At 41.8% G+C, this 26,428-nt stretch overlaps 1 protein-coding gene across 4 annotated transcripts in view; it reads right to left on the bottom strand.

Moving 5' to 3' along the window:
* The window catches only part of fhit (fragile histidine triad diadenosine triphosphatase), a 280,831-nt gene that overhangs the window by 237,401 nt on the left and 17,002 nt on the right, over positions 1 to 26,428 (bottom strand). For 2 of the 4 annotated variants that reach the window (XM_062037903.1, XM_062037904.1), the window contains exon 2: positions 25,256 to 25,310. Coding sequence is in view for 2 of the 4 variants with exons in the window: in XM_062037901.1 (XP_061893885.1) it covers positions 9,271 to 9,331 (61 nt within the window). In the remaining 2 variants the exon portion in view is untranslated. Of the gene's footprint in view, positions 1 to 9,270; positions 9,505 to 24,182; positions 24,285 to 25,255; positions 25,311 to 26,428 lie in introns of those variants that run through there. The other 2 variants (XM_062037902.1, XM_062037901.1) reach the window with 2 other exon arrangements.

Genomic DNA, 26,428 nt, shown 5'->3' with positions numbered 1-26,428 from the left:
TTCATAAAATCATCTGCCGAGTGGGTGGAGCTACTGGGAGGAGTCCCTTGTTGGGTTAGCGATGCTACTGTACTAAACAGAAATTTAGGATCGTTTTTGTTGAGGCGGATGAGATTTGAGTAGTATTTAGCTTTAGCTAAGGTAAGCATGCGTTTATAAGTTATTAAACTATCACTCCATGCTTGATGGAAAACCTCAAGTTTAGTCGCGCGCCATTTGCGTTCCAGTTTTCTACATGATAATTTATGAGCTCTAATTTCTTCTGTAAACCATGGGGTGCGCCTTTTAGGGGCCCTTTTTTTATACACTCAATAATTTCGCGCAAGGCATCGTCAAAGTTGTTAGTGAGGTTATCAATAGAGCCGACATAATTTGGGAATGGTGCCATTACCGAAGGCAGTAGGTCAGCAAGAGTCATCGTTGTGGCAGCATTAATGTTGCGGCCGCTATAGCAGTTATTATTATTATTAGCTTGTTGACAAAGAGTCAAAACTTCAAATTTTATAAGGTAATGATCGGACATTACTTTAGTACATGGAAGTATCATAACTTTGGAGGTGGTGACACCCCTGACAAGCACTAGATCTATTGTATTACCGTTGCGATGCGTGGGTTCATGTATTATTTGTGTAAGACCACAGCTATCAATTATGGGTTAGGGTTTTTTATTTTTTAAATAGACACATACAAAACAGGCGGTGCCTGCATTAATTATGAGCAAATAAAAACCCCAAAACCAGTGAAGTTGGCAAGTTGTGTAAAAGGTAAATAAAAACAGAATACAATGATTTGCAAATTCTTTTAAACCTATATTCAATTGAATAGACTGCAAAGACAAGATACTTAACGTTCGAACTGGAAAACTTTGTTATTTTTTTGCAAATGTTAGCTCATTTGGAATTTGATGCCTGCAACATGTTTCAAAAAAGCTGGCATAAGTGGTAAAAAAGACTGAGAAAGTTGAGGAATGCTCATCAAACACTTATTTGGAACATCCCCCAGGTGAACAGGCTTATTGGGAACAGGTGGGTGCCATGATTGGGTATGAAAGCAGCTTCCATGAAATGCTCAGTCATTCACAAACAAGGATGGGGCGAGGGTCACCACTTTGTGAACAGATGCGTGAGCAAATTGTCAACAGTTTAAGAACAACATTTCTCAACAAGCTATTGCAAGAAATTTTGGGATTTCACCATCTACAGTCCGTAATATCATCAATAGGTTCAGAGAATCTGGAGAAATCACTGCACGCAAGCGGCTAAGTCCGTGACCTTTGATCCCTCAGGCGGTACGGCATCAAAAACCGACATCCGTATGTAAAGGATATCACCACATGTGCTCAGGAACACTTCAGAAAATCAGTCAGTAACTACAATTCGTTGCTACATCTGTAAGTGCAAGTTAAAACTCTACTATGCAAAGCGAAAGACATTTATCAAAAACACCCAGAAACGCCGCCAACTAACTGGGCCCGAACTCATCTAAGATGGACTGTAAAAGTGTTCTGTGGTCTGACGAGTCCGCATTTCAAATAGTTTTTGGAAACTGTGGACGTCGTGTCCTCCGGAACAAAGAGGAAAAGAACCATCCGGACACAAAGTTCAAACGCCAGCATCTGTGATGGTATGGGGGTGTATTAGTGCCCAAGGCATGGGTAACTTACACATCTGTGAAGGCACCATTAATGCTGGAAGGTACATACAGGTTTTGGAGCAACATATGTTGCCATCCAAGCAACGTTATCACGGACGCCCCTGCTTATTTCAACAAGACAATGCCAAGCCACGTGTTACAACAGCGTGGCTTCGTAGTAAAAGAGTGCGGGTACTGGACTGGCCTGCCTGTAGTCCAGACCTGTCTCCCATTGAAAATGTGTGGCGCATTATGAAGCCTAAAATACGACATCGAAGACCGCGGACTGTTGAACAACTTAAGCTGTACATCAAGAAATATTGGAAAGAATTCCACCTGAAAAGCTTCAAAAATTGGTCTCCTCAATTCTCAAAGGTTTACTGAGGGTTTTTAAAAGGAAAGGCCATGTAACACAGTGGTAAAAATGCTCCTGTAACAACTTGTTTGCAATTTGTTGCTGCCATTACATTCTAAGTTCATGATTATTTGCAAAAAAAAAATAAGTTTCTCAGTTGGAACATTAAATATCTTGTCTTTGCAGTCTATTCAATTGAATATAAGTTGAAAAGGATTTGCAAATCATTGTATTCTGTTTTTATTTACGAATTACACAACGTGCCAACTTCACAGGTTTTGGGGTTTGTACAATCTGGGCTATATTGAAGCGTGATCTAGACAACAGAATCTATTTGTAGCACGCCATGGTGCAACTCAAGAGGTATTGTGGCGTTGTGCCAAAAAAAACCCACAAGCAATACTGCGATGGTGTGTCTGGAATAGGGATGGGTACCAATTCGGAACTTTTAAGGCACCAGTAACGTCGGTATAACGGGGTACGGACTCATGTAAAACCAAACGGTACTATATTTCAATACCGCTTGTTGCACGTGACATCAATGCCAGTTGCAGACTAAACACTGGCTTAAACACTTTGCAAGGCAAACAAGCACTCAACATTGACTTAGTCAGACTGCCTCTAGGTAAGGTTGGACATCTCTTTGTGATGGATGATTCCATACACATCTAGATACATGGGTTACAATACGATTAAAATACAATTTATTTTATGTAAGCAAATGTAACCAAAAGTATTTGACAATATACTTTTGGTCCATTTTATCACATCATATCATTATGATTTTTATCAAAGTCAATTACTCCCTATTTCTTCTTCCTTCCTTTTTGTTATTTTAATGTGCAACCTATGATTGTTTACTTGACCCACTTCCTGGGAAACTTATCAAGGAACTGTTTGTATTATTAGGTCCATCAGTGTTAAATATTATAAACTTATCACTTTCCTCCGGCACTGTTCCCCTAGCATTCAAAAAAGCGGTTATTCATCCTCTGCTCAAAAGACCTAACCTCGATCCTGACCTCATGGTAAACTACCGACCGGTCTCCCACCTTCCGTTTATTTCCAAAATTCTCGAAAAAACTGTCGCACAGCAGCTAAATGAACACTTAGTGACTAACAATCTCTGTGAACCTTTTCAATCCGGTTTCAGGGCAAATCACTCTACGGAGACAGCCCTCGCAAAAATGACTAATGATCTATTGCTGACGATGGATTCTGATGCTTCATCTATGTTGCTGCTTCTTGATCTTAGCGCCGCTTTCGATACCGTCGATCATAATATTTTATTAGAGCGTATCAAAACACGTATTGGTATGTCAGACTTAGCCTTGTCTTGGTTTAACTCTTATCTTACTGACAGGATGCAGTGCGTCTCCCATAACAATGTGACCTCGGACTATGTCAAGGTAACGTGCGGAGTTCCCCAGGGTTCGGTTCTTGGCCCTGCACTCTTTAGTATTTACATGCTGCCGCTGGGTGACATCATACGCAAGTACGGTGTTAGCTTTCACTGTTATGCTGATGACACTCAACTCTACATGCCCCTAAAGCTGACCAACACGCCGGACTGTAGTCAGCTGGAGGCGTGTCTTAATGAAATTAAACAATGGATGTCCGCTAACTTTTTGCAACTCAACGCTAAGAAAACGGAAATGCTGATTATCGGTCCTGCTAGACACCAACATCTATTTAATAATACCACCTTAACATTTGACAACCAAACAATTAAACAAGGAGACTCGGTAAAGAATCTGGGTATTATCTTCCACCGAACTCTCTCGTTTGAGTCACACATTAAGAGTGTTACTAAAACGGCCTTCTTTCATCTCCGTAATATCGCTAAAATTCGTTCCATCTTGTCCACTAGCGACGCTGAGATCATTATTCATGCGTTCGTTACGTCTCGTCTCGATTACTGTAACGTATTATTTTCGGGCCTCCCTATGTCTAGCATTAAAAGATTACAGTTGGTACAAAATGCGGCTGCAAGGCTTTTGACAAAAACAAGAAAGTTTGATCATATTACGCCTATACTGGCTCACTTGCACTGGCTTCCTGTGCACTTAAGATGCGACTTTAAGGTTTTACTACTTACGTATAAAATATTACACGGTTTAGCTCCAGCCTATCTCGCCGATTGTATTGTACCATATGTCCCGACAAGAAATCTGCGTTCAAAGAACTCCGGCTAATTAGTGATTCCCAGAGCCAAAAAAAAGTCTGCGGGCTATAGAGCGTTTTCTATTCGGGCTCCAGTACTCTGGAATGCCCTCCCGGTAACAGTTAGAGATGCTACCTCAGTAGAAGCATTTAAGTCCCATCTTAAAACTCATTTGTATAATCTAGCCTTTAAATAGACCCCCCCTTTTTTAGACCAGTTGATCTGCCGTTTCTTTTCTTCTCTCCTCTTCTCCCCTGTCCCTTGCGAGGGGGAGTTGCATAGGTCCGGTGGCCATGGATGAAGTGCTGGCTGTCCAGAGCCGGGACCCCGGGTGGACCACTAGCCTGTGCATCGGTTGGGGACATCTCTGCGCTGCTGACCCGTCTCCGCTCGGGATGGTTTCCTGTTGGCCCCGCTGTGGACTGGACTCCCGCTGATGTGTTGGATCCACTGTGGACTGGACTTTCACAATGTTATGTCAGACCCACTCGACATCCGTTGCTTTCGGTCTCCCCTAGAGGGGGGGGGTTACCCACATATGCGGTCCTCTCCAAGGTTTCTCATAGTCATTCACCGACGTCCCACTGGGGTGAGTTTTTCCTTGCCCGTATGTGGGCTCTGTACCGAGGATGTCGTTGTGGCTTGTACAGCCCTTTGAGACACTTGTGATTTAGGGCTATATAAATAAACATTGATTGATTGATTGATTGATTAGAGTACTGTATTTTCCGGACTGTAAGGCACACTTAAAATCCTTTTTTTTTGCTGAAAACTTGACAGTGCGCCTTATAACCCGGTCCCTAATGTACGGAATAATTCTGTTTTTTCTTACAGACCTAGAAACAATTTTATTTGGTACATGGTGTAATGATAAGTGTGACCAGTAGATGGCAGGCAAACATGAGAGATACATGTAGACTGCACTATGATGGCAATATGACTCAAGTAAACAACACCAACATTTTATATGTTCCGTTGAAAATATCCTCCGCTGTTAACATTTCTAATATAAAGTAGTGTAAAGTTCTTACTTACATCTGTCAGTAAACTCGCCATGAAAGCGCTAAAACATACTGGTGTGGTGAGTTTAGATTATTCACCCAAGGAACTTTAGTTATTAGAGTTCCAGTCAGACGGTTTTTCACGGGACACATTTCCGGTGTTGTTGTTTCCGGATGAGAAGACGCTGCTCCGTTATTGACTTAAGTAATGTCTGAATGTCATTAAAACAGTTAGCTCCATCTTTTGACACTTCTTCCACGCCCGTCCTTGCACGCTACACCGCTACAACAAAGATGACGGGGAGAAGACGCTGTCGAAGGTGAGCCACGTAAATAAGACCGCCCACAAAATGGCGCATCCTGAAGCGACTGTCAGAAAGCGGCTTGAAGATGATCTGTAAAACATCATCTATGCAACATTTTGACCAAAGAACCACCATTATATGTTATGTAGACCACAAGTATTTTAAATTTTGAAAAAGATAACAATATGACTCCTTTAATGCGCCCTAAAGTGCCTTATGGTCCGAAATACGGTATATCAATTTAAATTTAAAAAAAGAAAAAAACTCCACAGGTATTTATGCCTCACAGTCACTGCATATCACAGCACTACTGCCATCTAATGTCTTGGTATTGCAACTGCATGCAAAGTACGATAAGGATACTCAATTGTAAAACAACTACATACAACTGAACAGCACAGTTATCATAATCAGCCCACTGGTAAATGTTAAAAAATATTTTATGACTAAACAAATCAACATTTATGAACATACACCGAAGTACCAACATTTGTACCGGTGAGTTGTATGGATTCCCAGGAACCGGGAATTGATACACTCAAGTATTAAATATGAAATGTACCAAACCTTAGTCTGGGATGAACCAGACGAAAGAAAATGCATGTCGCAAGAATAATTTTTTATATAGAATATATGTTCATGTGAATATCACCGGTGCTCAACTTTACAGATTTTATGTTCTACTCTCCTCTCCTCTCTTCAATAGCTCATATTGCCTACTTTGTCTATAATAATAAGGATCCATCGCCTCCAGTCCAGAACCAACCATGCGATCAATTGCTACTGTTAAGATATAAAAAAAAAAAAAAGAAAGAGTTTTTTTTCACTTTGTACTGTAATGACACATTTTAAGGGGACTCGGAAATGCACAGAAGCATAGCGAGAGGCAGAACATTACCCAGGGGGTGACTTTTTTATGCATTACAGGTCATTACATGAGAGGCCTGAGAGCCACTCAGCCACCATTAACTAAGACGAGGGACCGGCAGGGAGGGCTATTTCCTGTCAGGAAGTAATGGGACAAATATGGATGTATATGTTTGATGATGGTTTCAGATGTACCATGTTTGAAAATAACTTTAACAATGAATGTAAAATGTACAGCACGGAAGGGATATAATGAAAATGTGTTTATTCTTTGCTAACATTCTGAGTGTTGAATTTGACAATTATAATGTAACAAGACTATTGCATCCAAGAAAGTTCTTTCTATCGAAAAAACTGCAGGAAAAAAGTCTGAAGATGCAATTAAAGCACTTTCTCAAACAAGGATGGAGCTAGTGGTTAGAGTGTCCGCCCTGAGATCGGTAGGTTGGAGTTCAAATCCCAGCCGAGTCATACCAAAGACTATAAAAATGGGACCCGTTTCCTCCCTGCTTGGCACTCAGCATCAAGGGTTGGAGTTGGGGGTTAAATCACCAAAATGATTCCCGGGCGCGGCGCCGCTGCTGCCCACTGCTCCCCAAGGGGATGGGTCAAATGCAGAGGACAAATTTCACCACATCTAGTGTGTGTGTGACAATCATTGGTACTTTAATCTTATGTGTCACATTCATACATTAAAATAAAGCATACAATGCATGCGAGTGCTCCGCCTGACTAATCATTTTAGGAACTAGCTTTCACTTGGAAAATGTTTTTGCTTTAAGTTGCGAGCAAATTATTTGGGTATGAGCCAGCTTCAGATACTTTCCCACCGCTAACTGCCACAGTAAAACCCTGTATGATACACCCAATGTACGCTGTATTAATAACAAAATGGAGAGCCAGAAACACATAGCTTTGATTTTCTAACCATTGTTTTGAAGAACATGAGTGTGAAGGATAGTGCTGAGAAGAACTGAATGATATTCAAAGTGTCGCCAAGTTGGCGAATCTGTACATGCTGAACTATTCTGAAACAGAAAGAGTCCAAATAATAGTATAAAGCCAGCCAAGGACGTTAAAATAATAGGTGCAAAACTTTAAAAATAAACTTCCCCGACGCGACACTTCAGAAAACCACTGTCAGTAACTACAGTTCGCCGCTACATCTGTAAATGCAAGTTAAAACTCTACTAAGCAAAGTGAAAGCCATTTGTCAACAACACCCAGAAACGCCGCCGGCTTCCCTGGGCCCGAGCTCATCTAAGATGGACTGATGCAAAGTGGAAAAGTGTTCTGTGGTCTGACGAGTCCGCATTTCAAATTGTTTTTGGAAACTGTGGACGTCGTGTCCTCCGGAACAAAGAGGAAAAGATCCATGCAGACTGTTATATGCGCAAAGTTCAAAAGCCAGCATCTGTGACAGTATGGGGGTGTATTAGTGCCCAAGGCATGGGTAACTTACACATCTGTGAAAGCACCATTAATGCTGAAAGTTACATACAGGTTTTGGAGCAACATATGTTGCCATCCAAGCAACATCTTTTTCATGTACGCCCCTGCTTATTTCAGCAAGACAATGCCAAGCAACATTCTGCACGTGTTACAACAGCGTGGCTTCGTAGTAAAAGAGTGCGGTGACTAGACTGGCCTGCCTGTAGTCCAGACCTGTCTCCCATTGAAAATGTGTGGCGCATTATGAAGCGTAAAATACGACAACGGAGACCCCGGACTGTTGAACAACTTAAAGGCCTACTGAAATGATTTTTTTTTATTTAAACGGGAATAGCAGATCCATTCTATGTGTCATACTTGATCATTTCGCGATATTGCCATATTTTTGCTGAAAGGATTTAGTAGAGAAAATCGACGATAAAGTTCGCAACTTTTGCTGGCTGATAAAAAAAAAGCCTTGCCTGTACCGGAAGTAGCGTGACGTCACAGGAGCTAGTATTCCTCACAATTCCCCATTGTTTACAATGGAGCGAGAGAGATTCGGACCGAGAAAGTGACGATTACCCCATTAATTTGAGCGAGGATGAAAGATTCGTAGATGAGGAATGTTACAGTGAAGGACTTGAGAGGCAGTGATGGACGTATCTTTTTTCGCTCTGACCGTAACTTAGGTACAAGCTGGCTCATTGGATTCCACACTCTCTCCTCTTTCTATTATGGATCACGGATTTGTATTTTAAACCACCTGGGATACTATATCCTCTTGAAAATGAGAGTCGAGCACGCGAAATGGACATTTAAAGTGACTTTTATCTCCAAGACAATACATCGGTGACACACTTAGCTACTGAGCTAACGTGCTAGCATCGTTCTCAAATGAAGATAGAAACAAAATAAATAAACCCCTGACTGGAAGGATAGACAGAAGACCAACAATAATATTAAACCATGTACATGTAACTACACGGTTAAAAATTCTCAGCCTGGTAAGGCTTAACTATGCTGTTGCTAACGACGCTAAGGCTAATTTAGCAACTTAGCAACCGGACCTCACAGAACTATGTACTCTCTCCTTTTTCTATTGTGGATCCCGGATTTGTATTTTAAACCACCTCGGATACTATATCCTCTTGAAAATGAGAGTCGAGCACGCGAAATGGACATTTAAAGTGACTTTTATCTCCAAGACAATATATCGGTGACACACTTAGCTACTGAGCTAACGTGCTAGCGTCGTTCTCAAATGAAGATAGAAACAAAATAAATAAACCCCTAACTGGAAGGATAGACAGAAGATCAACAATACTATTAAACCATGTACATGTAACTACACGGTTAAAAATTCTCAGCCTGGTAAGGCTTAACTATGCTGTTGCTAATGACGCTAAGGCTAATTTAGCAACTTAGCAACCGGACCTCACAGAACTATGATAAAACATTAGCGCTCCACCTACGCCAGCCAGCCCTCATCTGCTCATCAACAGCCGTGCTCACCTGCATTCCAGCGATCAACGGCGCGACGAAGGACTTCATCCGTGGGTTTGGCGGCAAGCATCGGCTAGGCGTCAGGGGAAGTAGTCCTTGTTGTGTTGCTGTAAGTATTGTAATGCCCCGCAGTGGAGAAGGAGTCACACAGACGAGGATGCGCTGCTCAATCACTTTATTAACAAGCGGTAACTGGTTGTAGTTCAAAAAGTAACGCACACACATACACGAGCTGCTGTTAGCCAAAACTCACGCTCACACACACTCAAGTTCTCCGCCAACTCACTCGCGAATGCGCGTTCCCCAAACCCTTAAAGACACAGTACACTAATACAACTATCACAGATATTACAGTATTGTACTTAGCCGCTAAGACACCGATCGATCCCACCTACAACGTTCTTTTTTGCAGTCTCCATTGTTCATTAAACAAATTGCAAAAGATTCACCAACACAGATGTCCAGAATACTGTGGAATTTTGTCGAAGAAAACAAGAGGCTTTTCTATCGGGTCCGATGGGGTCCAACCACTTCCGTTGCTTTTGTGACGTCACGCACATAAATCATACCCAAAGGAGTTTTTCAACCGGAAGTGTGGCGTGAATTTTAAAATGTCACTTTATAAGTTAACCCGGCCGTATTGGCATGTGTTGCAATGTTAAGATTTCATCATTGATATATAAACTATCAGACTGCGTGGTTGGTAGTAGTGGGTTTCAGTAGGCCTTTAAGCTGTACATCAAGCAAGAATGGGAAATAATTCCACCTGAAAAGCTTCAAAAATGTGTCTCCTTATTTCCCAAACGATTACTGAGTGTTGTTAAAAGGAAAGGCCATGTAACACAGTGGTAAAAATGCTTTTTTTGCAATGTGTTGCTGCCTTTAAATTGTAAGGCATTGATTATTCGAAAAAAAAAAAAAAAAGTTTCTCAGTTCGAACATTAAATATTTTGCCTAAGCCTATTTGGATGACGTTTGGCAGGCCCGCAGACCGCCAGTTAAATAACACTGGGTTAACCCATACTCGCCGATCATTCTGGCCAACAAAATGGACCACATTCTGAGATCTACACAACTTCTGACATTTATAGTACTTATTGATTCTATTCAGTTAGTACAATATCCACTTGTCCACTGAAACTGCTCTCAGGATTCGTACGGGTGCTTAAAAACCTTGAAAATGCTTGGATTTTAATGTTGTGTTTTCAAGGTTTGAAAAATGCTTGAATTTTAGGTAAAGTGCTTGTACATGCTTGGAAATGTTCATCATATTTCTCGGCAGTCTGACTCAATAGGCACATTTTAAAATGGAAAAAAATAAAATAAGTTTCCTTAAAAATTAAAGCTACACGCTTGATATGTTGGCTTTGCACGAGAACTTACATTAGGTTGTTGTCATGCCAATACGGCTCTGTGTCGCCCCCAGGAGGACAGTGGTGCATCGGTCCATCATGCTGGGAGGTTGTCGTTTTAATGAACATTGGATGGAAAATTACAAATACAAACTTTGGATAAAACGTGGACCAAATCCATGAGTAGCCTGTTGCAAAGTATGCAAAAAGGAAATCCAGCTTTTCGCAATGGGAGAGTCGGCTCTCTCGAGTCATATGAAAGGTAAGCCACAGAGATTACTAGCCCTACAAGTTAACTAATGTTAGCTATAGTTTTGTTTTCTAACCTTTTCGTACATGCTAGACCTAAACTGTGAAATCAGCGTTAGATTACATGTTAATTACGGACAGTTATTACGAGCTATGAAAGGAAAAAAGCGAGCGTTTGTCAGATTTGTTATTATAGCCACAGTTATAAGGCTAGATATGCTTAATGAAATGTGACTGAGGTGTTGTGAAACAAAGTAAATATTTTCATTGAATTTATTACCCTTATGTTAATGTGGAACAGTTTTGTTAATAAATGAGTGAAATTGACATTGTGAGGGTGCGTGTATTTATATCACATTATGCAGTTTACAAGCACAAATAAGGTGTCAATCAATCCCTGCTGTTCGATGTCATTGAGTGCTGTAAGTAAGAAAAAGAACAAGAAATTTGAAAAACAACACAAATGGAGACACGTTTGCAAACACCAATGACATTGAATAGTCTACAGAAACACTGCTTCATTTTCTATGCCCCATTCAGTTAATGATGACTGCTGGTTCAATGTTAGGCTTAGGTTTTTAGCAGATTTTCCGTATTTATCCTACAGGCAGCATTTGGTGACCTCAAACAACAAGGCTATGGACTGATTCACACTGGTTTTCGCCTTTTGAAGGGTACTGGGAAAACTGGAAAATTGATCTAGAAAGTCCTTAAAAAGTGCTTGAATTTGGCCATGGAAACGGTGTACAAACTGTGCTTGGTTTTTTGAAAAAAAAAAAAAAGTATTTCAAAGATAGATTCAAAAAAGGCATTCGACTCTGTTGACCACCAGGTTTTGCTTGCTAAATAAACCCTGTTTAATTTGTCTGCACAAGCCATGATATGGTTTGATTAATTAATGATAAAACAGGAAAGAATGCCTAATAGTCAATGGTGTCACAGTTCAGGTGAGAAGTACAATGACAACATGGCTGGTGTGTTCGGTCACAGAACACTGTGACCGAATTCCTTCTGTGACCGAATTCCTGAGCTTGTATCGCATGACAAACACCACCTAGAAATTGACCTAGCATGTAATGGCTCATTACAAATTCCTGGACGCAGTACAAGTCTGACAGCAAAGTGTTTAACCAACCGGCAAAGAACACTGAATAGTTCCTGGACTTTAAACAACATCTGGCAAATGACCTGCTGAACAACCGAGGACCAGTAGATGACAGCGAGCAGAGCAAAGAACAGTATGAGCCGCCATTCAAAATAGGATTTCACAACCAGATGCATCGTTATGAAAATAATGTTGGTTGACGTTTGAAATGTTATGAGATGTTAGAGACGGTTCTGCAGTCATGCCCACAGGTGCCAAAATCAAGATTACATACATGCAACCATTCCAATCTCAAAATGTCCAAATCATTAAAGACCTACTGAAACCCACTACTACCGACCACGCAGTCTGATAGTTTATATATCAATGATGAAATCTTAACATTGCAACACATGCCAATACGACCGGGTTAGATTAGTAAAGTGCAATTTTAAATTTCCCGCGAAATATTCTGCTGAAAACGTCTCGGTATGATGACGTTTGCGCGTGACGTCACGGATTGTGCGGACATATTGGGACACCATTGTGGCCAGCTATTAAGTCGTCTGTTTTCATCGCAAAATTCCACAGTATTCTGGACATCTGTGTTGGTGAATCTTTTGCAATTTGTTTAATGAACAATGAAGACAGCAAAGAAGAAAGCTGTAGGTGGGATCAGTGTATTAGCGGCTGGCTGCAGCAACACAACGAGGAGGACTTTGAGTTGGATAGCAGACGCGCTACCGTGAGTACGCAGCTTTGGCTTCCAAACATTTGATCGCTTGCCCGTACGTGCGTGCCGCTATGTGCATGTCACAAACGTAACTTTGGGGAAATATATGTGCTGTATGAACTTTACGGAGGTGAACGGTACTTTGGGCTGTGGGATTGAGTGTGTTGTTCGGGTGTTTGAGTTGTATTGGTGGGTTATATGGACGGGAGGGGGGAGGTGTTTGTTATGCGGATTAATTTGTGGCATATTAAATATAAGCCTGGTTGTGTTGTGGCAAATAGAGTATATATATGTCTTGTGTTTATTTACTGTTTTAGTCATTCCCAGCTGAATATCAGGTCCCACCTGCCTCTCACAGCATCTTCCCTATCTGAATCGCTTCCAATGCCCTCTAATCCTTCACTCTCACTTTCCTCATCCACGAATCTTTCATCCTCGCTCAAATTATTGGGGTAATCGTCGCTTTCTTGGTCCGAATCGCTCTCGCTGCTGGTGGCCATGATTGTAAACAATGTGCAGATGTGAGGAGCTCCACAACCTGCAACGTCACGCTACTTCCGGTACAGGCAAGGCTTTTTTATCAGCGACCAAAAGTTGCGAACTTTATCGTCGATGTTCTCTACTAAATCCTTTCAGCAAAAAAATGGCAATATCGCGAAATGATCAAGTATGACACATAGAATGGACCTGCTATCCCCGTTTAAATAAGACATTTTCATTTCAGTAGGCCTTTAAGGACTCCTTTAGTGCACACAAGGTTTTCTTTTTTTTTTTGTCCTGTCATGTGAGACAACAAAGACCACTTTGTGACAAATGATGATCCAGAACCGTATCTGTTTGAACCTGACTATTCAGAGGATTAACTACACATTTTAGAAGCTGTGTGATAAGCATGACCAGCAAGTAACAGTATTGCTAAGTGCTGAAGAAGAAATACAAACTACAAACCTAATAAGACAATCACTTACTGTACAATGTCTGCTCCCACAGGGATGCCCCGTTTAATTGAATAATTAATCATAATTTTCATGCAGGTATAAACAAAAGAAAAGGTGTCGCATTATTTTCATTGCTTTCCCACCATCTCTGGGTCTAAGTCGAACGTCAAAGTTGAGCAACTTTCTCGGTTTATGGCCACAACCTTCTACTATCAAAGTGAGAGGCATGATTCAAAATCTACAATTTACTTTCATTAACTCAGAGGTAATGCAGCAGCTCACCGGCTCAGTATGTCAATTGCTGCACAAACTAGTTAGTTCTTCGGCATTAGCGCTTATAATAGCCATATCGCTAATACTTGGTTGATTTTCTGGTCACGAAATATAAATAAAGTTTTGTTGGCGGTTTCTGGATGATTTTTAGAGGGCTTTAAGGGTGCAATATATTACTCCTACTACTCATGTCAAACTACTTCCTTAACGTAAATGACCGCCATAACCACAACACCAGGGGGAGCTCCACTAACCACGTTAAACCCAGATTCCGAACTAACAAAGGTCTTAACTCATTCTTTTTCTATGCCACATCAATGTGGAATGCGCTCCCAACAGGTATAAAAGAAAGGGCATCTCTATCCTCTTTCAAAACCGCAATAAAAGTTCACCTCCAGGCAGCTACAACCTTAAACTAACACCCTCCCCGGATTGCTAATAATCAAATGCTAATAATCAAATGTAAACAAGCAAATGCAGATACTTTTTCTTATGCCTTCTGATCTCTCTCTCTCTCTCTCTCTCTCTCTATGTCCACTACTTGCTGTCCATATCCTACCCCCCCCCCCTCCACACCCCTGATTGTAAATAATATAAATAATTCAATGTGATTATCTTGTGTGATGACTGTATTATGATGATAGTATATATGATAGTATATATCTGTATCATGAATCAATTTAAGTGGACCCCGACTTAAACAAGTTGAAAAACTTATTCGGGTGTTACCATTTAGTGGTCAATTGTACGGAATATGTACTTCACTGTGCAACCTACTAATAAAAGTCTCAATCAATCAATCAATCAATCCCATTAGTTGTAATGTTAGCTACTTGCCGCATATTACAAATTATAATGCGTAAAAAAGAAAGAAAGACATATGTGTTCTTGTCTTACATAGGGATTGTGAATGGTAGGCATAATTCCACAAAAAGAGCAATGGCCCTTTAAAGGCCTACCGAAACCCACTACTACCGACCACGCGGTCTGATAGTTTATATATCAATGATGAAATCTTAACATTGCAACACATGCCAATACGGCCGGGTTAACTTATAAAGTGACATTTAAAATTTCCCGGGAAATATCCGGCTGAAACGTCGCGGTATGATGACGTATGCGCGTGACGAAGTCAGTTTAACGGAAGTTATGGTACCCCGTAGAATCCTATACAAAAAGCTCTGTTTTCATTTCATAATTCCACAGTATTCTGGACATATTTTGCAATTTGTTTAATGAACAATGAAGGCTGCAAAGAAGACAGTTGTAGGTGGGATCGGTGTATTAGCAGCGGACTACAGCAACACAACCAGGAGGACTTTGTTGGAGAGCAGACGCGCTAGCCGCCGACCTCACCTTGACTTCCTACGTCTCCGGGCCGCCAAACGCATCGGGTGAAGTCCTTCGTCCTTCTGCCGATCGCTGGAACGCAGGTGAGCACGGGTGTTGATGAGCAGATGAGGGCTGGCTGGCGTAGGTGGAGAGCTAATGTTTTTAGCATAGCTCTGTGCGGTCCGGTTGCTAAGTTGCTAAGTTAGCTTCAATGGCGTCGTTAGCACAGCATTGTTAACCTTCGCCAGCCTGGAAAGCATTAACCAAGTATTTACATGTCCACGGTTTAATAGTATTGTTGATTTTCTATATATCCTTCCAGCAGGGGTTTATTTTTTTTGTTTCTATATGCAGTTAAAGCACGATGCTATCACGTTAGCTCGTAGCTAAAGCGTTTTGCCGATGTATTGTCGTGGAGATAAAAGGCACTGAATGTCCATTTCGCGTTCTCGACTCTCATTTTCAAGAGGATATAGTATCCGAGGTGGTTTAAAATACAAATCCGTGATCCACAATAGAAAAAGGAGAAAGTGTGGAATCCAATGAGTCAGCTTGTACCTAAGTTACGGTCAGAGCGAAAAAAAATATGTATTTCACTGCATTCTAGTCCGTCACTCTAACGTTCCTCGTCCACGAATCTTTCATCCTCGCTCAAATTAATGGGGTAATGGTCCGAATCGCTCTAGCTGCGTTGAAAACAATAGGAAAATATGAGGGAGTGAACAACTGACAACGTCACGCTACTTCCGGTAGGGGCAAGGTTTTTTTTTATCAGACACCAAAAGTTGCGAACTTTATCGACGTTGTTCTATACTAAATCCTTTCAGCAAAAATATGGCAATATCGCAAAATGATCAAGTATGAAACATAGAATGGATCTGCTATTCCCGTTTAAATAAAAAAAAATCATTTCAGTAGGCCTTTAAGTTCAAGAAGGTAAGTTTTTAAGTTGTATATGTTTAAATCCAATTAAAACAATATAGAAACAGTAAGACGATTTTGTTCTAAAGTGATAGCAAAAAAACTAAAACAAACACTTGACCTAGTTTTCCAGACAAAGGAACAAACTGCACTTCAAGATGTTCAATATTTTTTAAAGTGCAATTGTGTCGATTGATACTCGATAAGTTATTTTGGTAAAACTTTAGTATGGGGAACACATATTCACCATTAATTAGTTGCTTATTAACATGAAAATTAGTAACATATTGGCTCTTAATTAGTCATTATTAAGTACTTATTAATGCTTTATTTTGCATGGCCTTATTATACAACCAGTGAGCCATTAACTAAGAGTCGTCCCTCAATAACCTCAGAATTATTGCTTATTAGTAACCCTAACCCTAACCCTTATATGTTCCCCTAGTGTCCAAATAACTATAAATTAAGTCTTTGTTACTTTAATAAGCAACTAATTAATGGTGAATATACTAAAGCGTTACTGTTATTTTATGTCATGTTTTGGCTGTGTATGCTTTTATATAGGGGCCTCCTGATCTGATATCGGTCCGGTATCAGCAAAAAAAAAAATACAAATATGGGACTAAATCTGCTTGCATGTAGAATCTCCAATAAAAGTGCTTTGAAACAAGCAATTTTGCTGCGCTTTTATATCGTTAATATCAAATTGGGACACTCCTACTTTGAACAAACTGATTTGGATCAATAACTATTGGGATCTGGGTTCTAGTTTGACAAGTGGCAATAGTTAACTTTAATGCTTTTGCCATACAACCAGATTAATTACCTAATTAATAGCTCCAGTATAGACTTCTCATTGATGAAGTTGCAATATGCTGTTGGGAAGAAAGAGTTTATGTTTTTTAATGAATTGATGACCAACTTACACAAAAATGGCACACGACTGTTGTGAAAAAAAGCAGATCTTCAAGTTTAACCCATTATTTTGACCATGTTAAGAAAAAAGAATGGCCTTAACTATAAAAAAAAAAAAACATTTTTTGATTGCTTATTAAAACCACAAAACTGGCGCGCACGAGAGGTGGGAAAATGATAGATTATTCGATCTATCGAAATTAGAAGGTGGTGTCTCGATCATCGATTATCGATGATTTGATGGACAAATGTCCAAACATTGATTATTTACCTTAGTTAAATAAACTAATACAGACAGGTTCTAAAATGCCGCATGAAATCTAATTTTCTCTAAATATTAGTTCTAGGTTTGGCTCTAACTAACCAAGAGAGAATATTCTTTTAACGTTATGTGTTAGCTGGGTTAGTGCGGACACACGGACGAGGGAGGAGGAGGGGACAAGCTATTCTAGCCGCGGCGCTAAGCTAGCTTTGAATGTCAAGTAGTGAAACAAGAAAATAATGAATGCTTTATACACTTCAACAAAAGGCTAAAAGGAACTGTGTTACAGCAGAGAGTTACCATCTAGAGGAAATTATCAAGTCGAATCAGGCGAGACTAACGAGAAAGCAGCCATAAGAGAGATCCACAGGAAAATCGGGAGATGTTGAATGAGGTTGAACGTCAGCTGTTCAACACCTCTGACAGGATTAAAGGGTTGAAGTTGATGGGCAAGGTGAGGAAGGTGGAGGCACAGCATGGCGAGTGACAATATAAGGAGTCATAGAAGGTCATAAATGAGATAAGTGGGCAAAAAAAGACAAGGGAGGGACAGCTGGCAGGCAGCAGTCCAGGCGAGAGACTGGTCTTAATGGTTCCGGGATCTCCTTGAAGCACAACCAGAAGTGGAGGGTGCAGAGGAGATAATAATTCCAGTCCTCATGAATGGCCTCTTTTACAGCCATGGAGTTTGACAAAGTAAATTCCACTTTCAAGCAGGGAAATAGTATTGGGCGGGAAGGCATTCCCCAGAGGTCCTTGGGACCTGTGACTTAGTTGACATTGTATTGGAGATCTGCAGCCTGACTGATAGAAAACATCAAACCTGATACATGGTCCCACTTCAACATCATCCTGGTGGCATAGTATGTAGGTCTGTCTAAACTGGAAAACTATCGTGATATTAGCCTGACCTGTGTCACAGCAAAAATATCCAAACGCATGATACTATACCGGATTTGGGTTGCCATTGATCCTCACCTGAGGGACAACCAAAACGGCTTCAGAAAAGGAATGGCAATTGCATATCTTATCTTGGTGTTAAGGAGAATCCAAGAGGGGGTATACAAGAACAACCTCAGAGCAGTCCTCGGTTTCATTGATTTCAAAAAAGCTTGTGACGTAATAAACAGAAACACAATGGTGGAAACCCTCAAGGCTTACAGCATCCTCCCTAAGCTCCTACAGGCCATAGAGGCCATGCACAAAGAACACGAGAGCCAAGATGAAGACACCAGACGGAGACACTAAGGAGTTTGTCATTCAGACAGGTGTGCTGCAGGGTGACCCATTTCTCTTTTCATAGCCCGGCAGCAGGATCTTGGCTTCACAATAACACCTCGGACGTCAAAAATAAATCCCGCTGTACTACTACCAGACATGGACTATGCAAATTACATTTGCCTGTAATATGCCCTATTAGAAGAGGTACAAGGGCTCTTGAACAAAGTAGATGCAGAATGTGCCAGGGTCAGTATCAGGCTAAATGCAAAAAAAAACTGAGGTCTCTATTTACAACATCTCCCTAAACTATCCACCTCTTAAAACAGCAGGAGGTAATGCTCTGGCAAAAGACAGTGACTTCAAGTACCTAGGGTCCTAGGTCAAGTCATCAGAACAGGACATTAAGACAAGGAAAACACTTGCATAGAGAGCTCTAAATGGCATGTATAGTGTGTGGAAATCCAATCTCCCTTGACACAACAAGATTAGCTTCTTCCAAGCATCTATGGAGTATGTACACTTCTATGGCTGTGAAACCTGAACCCTGAAACCCGATGATGAATGATGTGGTGTTGCAATAGCAATCTACTACCAAGAAGGACATCTCAGAGTTGCTGGATGCTGGTCCGGAGCAAAGACTGGTGGGAGAGAGTTGTTTTGAAATAATTTTGCGACCGAGGATGGAAAGAAAACTTTCAAATGTCTTAAAGTTAATTCAATAAAACCTGTGGATTGATAGGAGTTTTGAGTCGTAAGGAAAATAATGTTTGTGCCCCCATACCACTCCAGATGATGGTTGCCATGGTTCTGTACAAGCTTGCCAGTTATGCGAAATACATAATTATTACTAATCAATTTGGAGTGCACAAATGGAAAGGAGGCTCTTTGTTTGGATGTCTAGCAGATCTTGTTCTCCTTCGTTTAACGGTAAGTGCAGGGCAGCTGAGTAGATTCAGTGCTGTCCTGATCAAAATAAGTCCAAAATGGCTCTCTGGATGGTCATGACCAGGGCCACAGGTGGAGTTATGGCCATGGGTTTGTGCCAAAGAGTGGAAGCAACTAAGTTATTGACAACCAAAACTCTACCCCTAGCTACTGTATTTGAGGCAGCAATTTCCATTTGCACAACCTCACACACACTTTTGCCTCTACCCCGTCCTTGTTCTTTTCACTAAAAGGACCTTTCTCCCAAAGAAAGCCTAAACATTAAAGCCCTTTTTTCACCATTGAAGACCACCTGGGCTTTTTTCGTTCACTCACCAACCAAAAATGCCTTGCTCTTTGCCCAGTTTACTTTAGCAGATTTAGACTTTTCATACAGTCTGAGAGCCTTTTGTAGGCAGTAGACATCTTCATGATTTCCTGCAAGTACACTAATGTCATCTGCGTATGCTGTGATCTTGGGTGGATAATGGGGAGCTACAGCTGTGCCTGGCCTGACCAACTCTGCCAGTCTTTCTGGAACAGTACATACAAGAGATTCTATGGCCAGGCTGTATAGCTGACCAGAGATCGGACAGCCCTGTCTGATGCCACATTGCACAGCTATTGCCTGCTAAGCAGAGGTGGGTAGTAACGCGCTACATTTACTCACATTTACATCTACTTGAGTAACTTTTGGGATAAATTGTACTTCTCAGAGTAGTTTTAATGCAACATACTTCTACTTGAGTATATTTATAGAAAAGAAACGCTACTTTTACTCCGCTCCATTTATCTACATTCAGCTCGCTACTCGCTACTGATTTTCATCGATCTGTTAATGCACGCTTTGTTTGTTTTGGTTTGTCAGACAGACCTTCAAAGTAGGATCTATCGCATGCCTGTGTTACACCAATCAAATACAGTCACTGGTGACGTTTGACTCCGTTTCACCAATCAAATGCAGTCACTGGTGACATTTGACTCCGTTTCACCAATCAAACAGAGCCAGGCGGTCACATGATTAACAAGCTTAAGCTTACATGAACTCAACATCAAATTTGAGGAAGCACATCGCGGTAAGTAATGCAATGCATACTTGATCAACAGTGATACAGGTTACACTGAGTGTGGACACATAAACAACTTTAACACTGTTAGAAATATACGCCACACTGTGAACCCACACCAAACAAAAATGACAAACACATTTCAGGAGAACATCCGCACCGTAACACAACATAAACACAACAGAACAAATACCCAGAATCCTTTGCAGCACTAACTCTTCCGGGATGCTACAAGGTGTGTGTCTGTGGGGGGGTTGGTGCTAGCGGGGGGTGTATTTTGTAGCGTCCCGGAAGAGTTAGTGCTGCAAAGGATTCTGCGACTTGATAGGCTACTTTTGTCAGGTAAAAGAACTATATCTACAGTGACAACGTGGTGACCTGTGTGTATGTTGGGGCTTGCTAGGTTGGCGTTAAGTGAACTAGAGATGTAGCAATGGTCCAACATCGCTGCATTCACCCTGTTGTTGGTGACTTTTATCCATGTATATTGCCTGGTCTGTGTATGTTTGGTCCTCCAAGCGTCCAAAAGATCTAATGTGCCTGTCAGATGACCTTACGTCTGTGCTGAATGGGGGTTGGGCTCCCCACCTGTCCTGTCTACACTGGGTTAAAGTTAATGTACCACTGATAGTCACACACACACTAGGTGTGGTGAAATTATCCTCTGCATTTCACCTATCCCGTTGTTCCACCCCCTGGGAGGTGAGGGGAGAAGTGAGCAGTAGCGGTGGCCGTGCTCGGGAATCATTTTGGTGATTTAACCCCCAATTCCAACCCTTGATGCTGAGTGTCAAGCAGGGAGGTAACGGGTCCCATTTTTATAGTCTTTGGTATGAACTCACGACCTACCGATCTTAGGGCGGACACTCTAACCACATCTAACGTGCAATTGAACTTCCCCCCGATAAGGACCTTATTTTGGTGAAATGAGCAGTTTGATCTGTCCCATGACATGTAGCGTAGATGTTAGCCTCCCTCCGAACCCTCAAATCTGTATCATCTGCCATTGGCGCGTGTTTCTCCTGCAAAAACAGCACGTTTGTCTTGAGACAGGACCTCAGAAAGGAGCTGTTTTTTTCCCTTCTATCCCTGCCTCCATTGATGTTTAGTGTTGCTACTTCAAGACTAACCATGATGTGAGGGAATGACAGAACAGACAAGTGCACTCGAGGAAGAAAACCGTAGAGTTGAAGAAAAGCCAGGTGCTGCATGATCAGTTATAATTGCAAGCAATCTAACCGCCTTTTCTCTTTCCTGAGAGCTGCCAGGTGTTTATCAAGGCGGCAGCACCTTCTCTCATTAAGCATGTCAGTTCATACCATCCGTTTCCTACTGTTTGGATACTCACAGATCTCAAGTATGTATTTGTGTCCTTGAAATAGTCTCCCACTTTTATAGACTTTCTAAAAGTGTCATCAAGAAACGGGTTTATTTCACTTAATGAGTGCAAGTTAGACTTACTGCTAATAATCACAGCACTCAGAGTTAGTGTCAAATTCCCTACCATAACTGGTCTTTTGGCTTTGAACATCATTTAAAACTCCTTTAGTGTTTTCAGATGTGAGCACATTCATTGTAGGGGCAGCTTGGTCTCTTGCAGCTACATGACACGTTCCTGCTGCTTGGGCCTTTGGCTATATAGACACTCATTTACTGCACATTCATGTAATCATGCTTTGACCTGTGGTGTTTTGAAACATGCAGCAGACCATTATGTACCACTTTATCTGGGCATTTTAGAGGCAGTCCTGCAGTGCAGAACATGGCGTAACATAGTATTACTTGACTATAAAAAGCTATGGGACAGGGATGTTTAATTGAGGGTTGCATTAAGCCTTATGATAGTGTGAGTGCACATCTGTGTTACTGTGCACGTTGTTTGAGTGCCAATAGTAACATTGTGTTAATTAGGACATTTCATATTGCTCCTAATATTTTTCTGTGCTCTAAAATGTTCCATTTAGATGCACCTGTGCTTCTAGTGAAAAAGCTAAACGTACAGTCCTGTATGGATTGTGTTGCATATTTTGATAACTAAAAAGACACAAGCCTATGCCCACATCGTTAGTAGATCAGCTTTGCAAGTGCTATCAAGTTTGCATGTTTTTTCGTACACGCAAACCTTTAGTCCCTGCAGGATGAATTTGAGAACCAGTCATAGACAATTTAGAGTGAAAAGCACATTTTATTTTTACTCGCATACAAAACATTCTAACTTGGATTGTTTCCCTGGCTTCGAGACTCTCCCGAAGGACAGTGCGGCGAAGACACAACAAACTCCCTTCTTGTCTCTCATGGACACACACCTGTTGTTGACTTTGGACTGACTGACAAGAACACCAAGGCCGCGGAACAGAGACACGCGGCAGGGTTACACACACACTTGCGTCCACAAAAATATACGCCACACACACATACCCCAGCCCCTATCCAACGCCCTTGACGCGAATCCCTTAGGGGTGATGGACGGCTGGGCAGCGCCTGCAGAGCTGCAGCCTGCTACCGTAGCCCCCACCCCCACAAGTCTCAAGTTGTATGTTGTAATATGTATTCAGTATGTACTTTGCTATGGAGTTTTTTTTCTTACTCCAGACTGGGCCCCCTTAGGAGCCCAGTCTAGATTGTATTATTTTACTCATCCTCCCCCAGCATTTACCTTTTTCCCATCTTTTATGGGGTGCCTTGTGGCGACCCATCAGCGTTCCTGTTCTGGAACCCTGTACACTGTTTGTTTGTCTAATCTTGAACGGGTTTGTGTTGAAAACAAAGTTTTGTTGTACTTGTGCAATGACAATAAAGACCTACCTACCTACCTTACTACCTAGTAGATCAGTCCCTGATATTGATGTTGACGGGATTATATTATTAATTAAATGCTAACTACACATATTTCTAGCATACAAATACACTGCCCCAAGTGGAGGAGTTCAAGTACCTCGGAGTACGAGTGAGGGAAGAGTGGATCGTGAGATCGACAGGCGGATCGGTGCGGCGTCTTCAGTAATGCGGACGCTGTAGCGATCCGTTGTGGTGAAGAAGGAGCTGAGCCGGAAGGCAAAGCTCTCAATTTACCGGTCGATCTACGTTCCCATCCTCACCTATGGTCATGAGCTTTGGGTTATGACCAAAAGGACAAGATCACGAGTACAAGCGGCCGAAATGAGTTTCCTCCGCCGGGTGGCGGGGCTCTCCCTTAGAGATAGGGTGAGAAGCTCTGCCATCCGGGGGGAGCTCAAAGTAAAGCCGCTGCTCCTCCACATCGAGAGGAGCCAGATGAGGTGGTTCGGGCATCTGGTCAGGATGCCACCCGAACGCCTCCCTAGGGAGGTGTTTAGGGCACGTCCGACCGGTAGGAGGCCACGGGGAAGACCCAGGACACGTTGGGAAGACTATGTCTCCCGGCTGGCCTGGGAACGCCTCGGGATCCCCCGGGAGGAGCTGGACGAAGTGGATGGGGAGAGGAAAGTCTAGGCTTCTCTGCTTAAGCTGCTGCACCCGCGACCCGACCTCGGATAAGCGGAAGAAGATGGCTGGATGGATGGATGGACAAATACACTTGATAACATTAATATATCACATTCCGTTCCTTCCTTCATCTCCCCCTCATATAATATATTGCCAAAAGTATTTGGCCACCTGCCTTTACTCACATATGAACTTGAAGTGCCATCCCATGGAATTGTCCAAAATGTTTTGGTATCCTGGAGCATTCAAAGTTCCTTTCACTGGAACTCAGGGACCAAGCCCAATTCCTGAAAAACAACCCCACACCGTAATTCCTCCTCCACAAAATTTCACACTCGGCACAATGCAGTCCGAAATGTAGCGTTCTCCTGGCAACCTCCAAACCCAGACTGGTCCATCAGATTGCCGGATGAAAAAGCGTGACTCATCAGTCCAGAGAAGGCGTATCCACTGCTCTAGAGACCAGCGGCGACGTGCTTTACACCACTGCATCCGACGCTTTGCATTGGACTTGGTGATGTATACAGCTGCTCGGCCATGGGAACCCATTCCATTAAGCTCTCTGCGTACTGTACGTGGGCTAATTGGAAGGTCACATGAAGTTTGGAGCTCTGTAGCAACTGACTGTGCAGAAAGTATTTGCACTATGTGCTTCAGCATCCGCTGACCCCTCTCTGTCAGTTTACGTGGCATACCACTTGGTGCCTGACTTGCTGTTGTTCCCAAACTCTTCACTTTTTTTATAATAAAGTTGACTATTGAATATTTAGGAGTGAGGAAATTTCATGACTGGATTTGTTGCACAGGTGGCATTCTATGACAGTTCCACATTGGAAATCACTGAGAGCGGCCCATTTTTTCACAAATGTTTGTAGAAACAGTCTCCGGGCCAAGTGATTAGGGCACCTAAATCTCATCATTTGGATGGGTGGCCAAATATTTTTGGCAATATAGTGTATTTAACGCTTGTTAACTATTACATAAAATCATCGGTTTCAAAGACATACATGTCACACTACCCAGTCCATGACACCATAAAATAAATCTAAGGCGGTAATTCCTAAAATGAAAATAGGTGGAGAATTTTTATAAGAAAGTATTAACCAAAGAGAAGGACAACACTTTTTTTATCAATATGCGGTTGAAAATGAATGGATGGATGTTAACAGGATTTTCGTTCCTCTCCTCAATAAAAAAAAACATTCTGCCAGATTCAACGCAAGAGTACTTTTAAGTGCACAGTGTGCTGGCAACATACCTGAGGAGATGACTTCTTGGTGGAGTTGTTCAGAATGCTTCAGCGCTCTACTTGCCTGTGGAAAGACAAAGCAAGGGTATCATTTTTGGGATGTTTTTATAATGTGAAGGGGAGAAGCAGAGCATCAATATGCAGCTTGATGTCAAGCCCTGACCATCTTCTCCATACCTCGAACGTGACCTCACAATCTCACGAGTAATCAAAAAAGTGACTATAAGGGTGATTACACAAGAATAACTGCTGATTAAAGTTTGGGACTCAGAGCACAGAAGTTGCCTTCTTAGACATCACTAGGGTTGGGTATCGAGTATCGAGTATCGATTGGAACCGGGACTAACTTTCCGATTCTCCCGGAATCGTTCAAAAGTTTAAATTTCGATTCCTAGTTTCGATACCCAGTCCGCCGACCGGAAAAAAATATGTCCGCCGACCGGAAGAAGAAGGCGCTGAACACCAACGAAGAAGTGCCCACCCCCGGAAGTGTTAGCATAGCCGAGCGAGTCAGTCAAGCTCAAGCATGGATAGCGGGCGTCGGCGGTCGAAAGTGTGGCTTTACTTTCAAAAAAAAAAATGAAATAACCGCGAAATAACAGAGCTCCATGTCCATCAAGAAATGAGTGGAGAGAGAGCTGCAGATGTACCAGGACGTTCCACCGATACTTATGTCTGACGACCCTGCTGCATGGTGGTGGAACCAACAAAAGACTTATCCTTTGCTGTCAGATCTCGCTTTCTCCTATTTATGCGTTCAAGCTTCTTCCAAACCCAGCGAACGTGTATTTTCCACAGCAGGAGACACTATCTGTCCAGAACGCTCACGCATCCTGCCTGAGAAGGCGGATATGGTCATTTTCCTAAACAAGAACTGTCTCTGATTTTATACTGTACCTGCTGCTAATCTGGACTGGGTTTTGCAAGTTGTTTCTTATTGTTTATTTGCTTTTCTGCACCAGGTTAGCCCATCAGTGGGAGCAGAGTAACATTTTTAAGTACCTGCAGCATCATACACTTGTGTGTGTAAATGTGTTTTCATGAGGTTTCCTGCAGCATCATACACTTATGTGTAAATGTGTTTTCATGAGGTTTTCAAAAATAAAGCTCTCTTGAGGAAAGTGTACCCCTGGGAAAATGTATTCATAATTTATAATATTTATATTCAAGTTCATAGATTTG

This window comes from Entelurus aequoreus, linkage group LG26, assembly GCF_033978785.1.
Source record: "Entelurus aequoreus isolate RoL-2023_Sb linkage group LG26, RoL_Eaeq_v1.1, whole genome shotgun sequence".
NCBI classification, from domain to species: Eukaryota; Metazoa; Chordata; class Actinopteri; order Syngnathiformes; family Syngnathidae; genus Entelurus; species Entelurus aequoreus.
The sequence above is the reverse complement of the archived record's forward strand: the minus strand, read 5'-3'. Positions and strand labels throughout refer to the sequence as shown.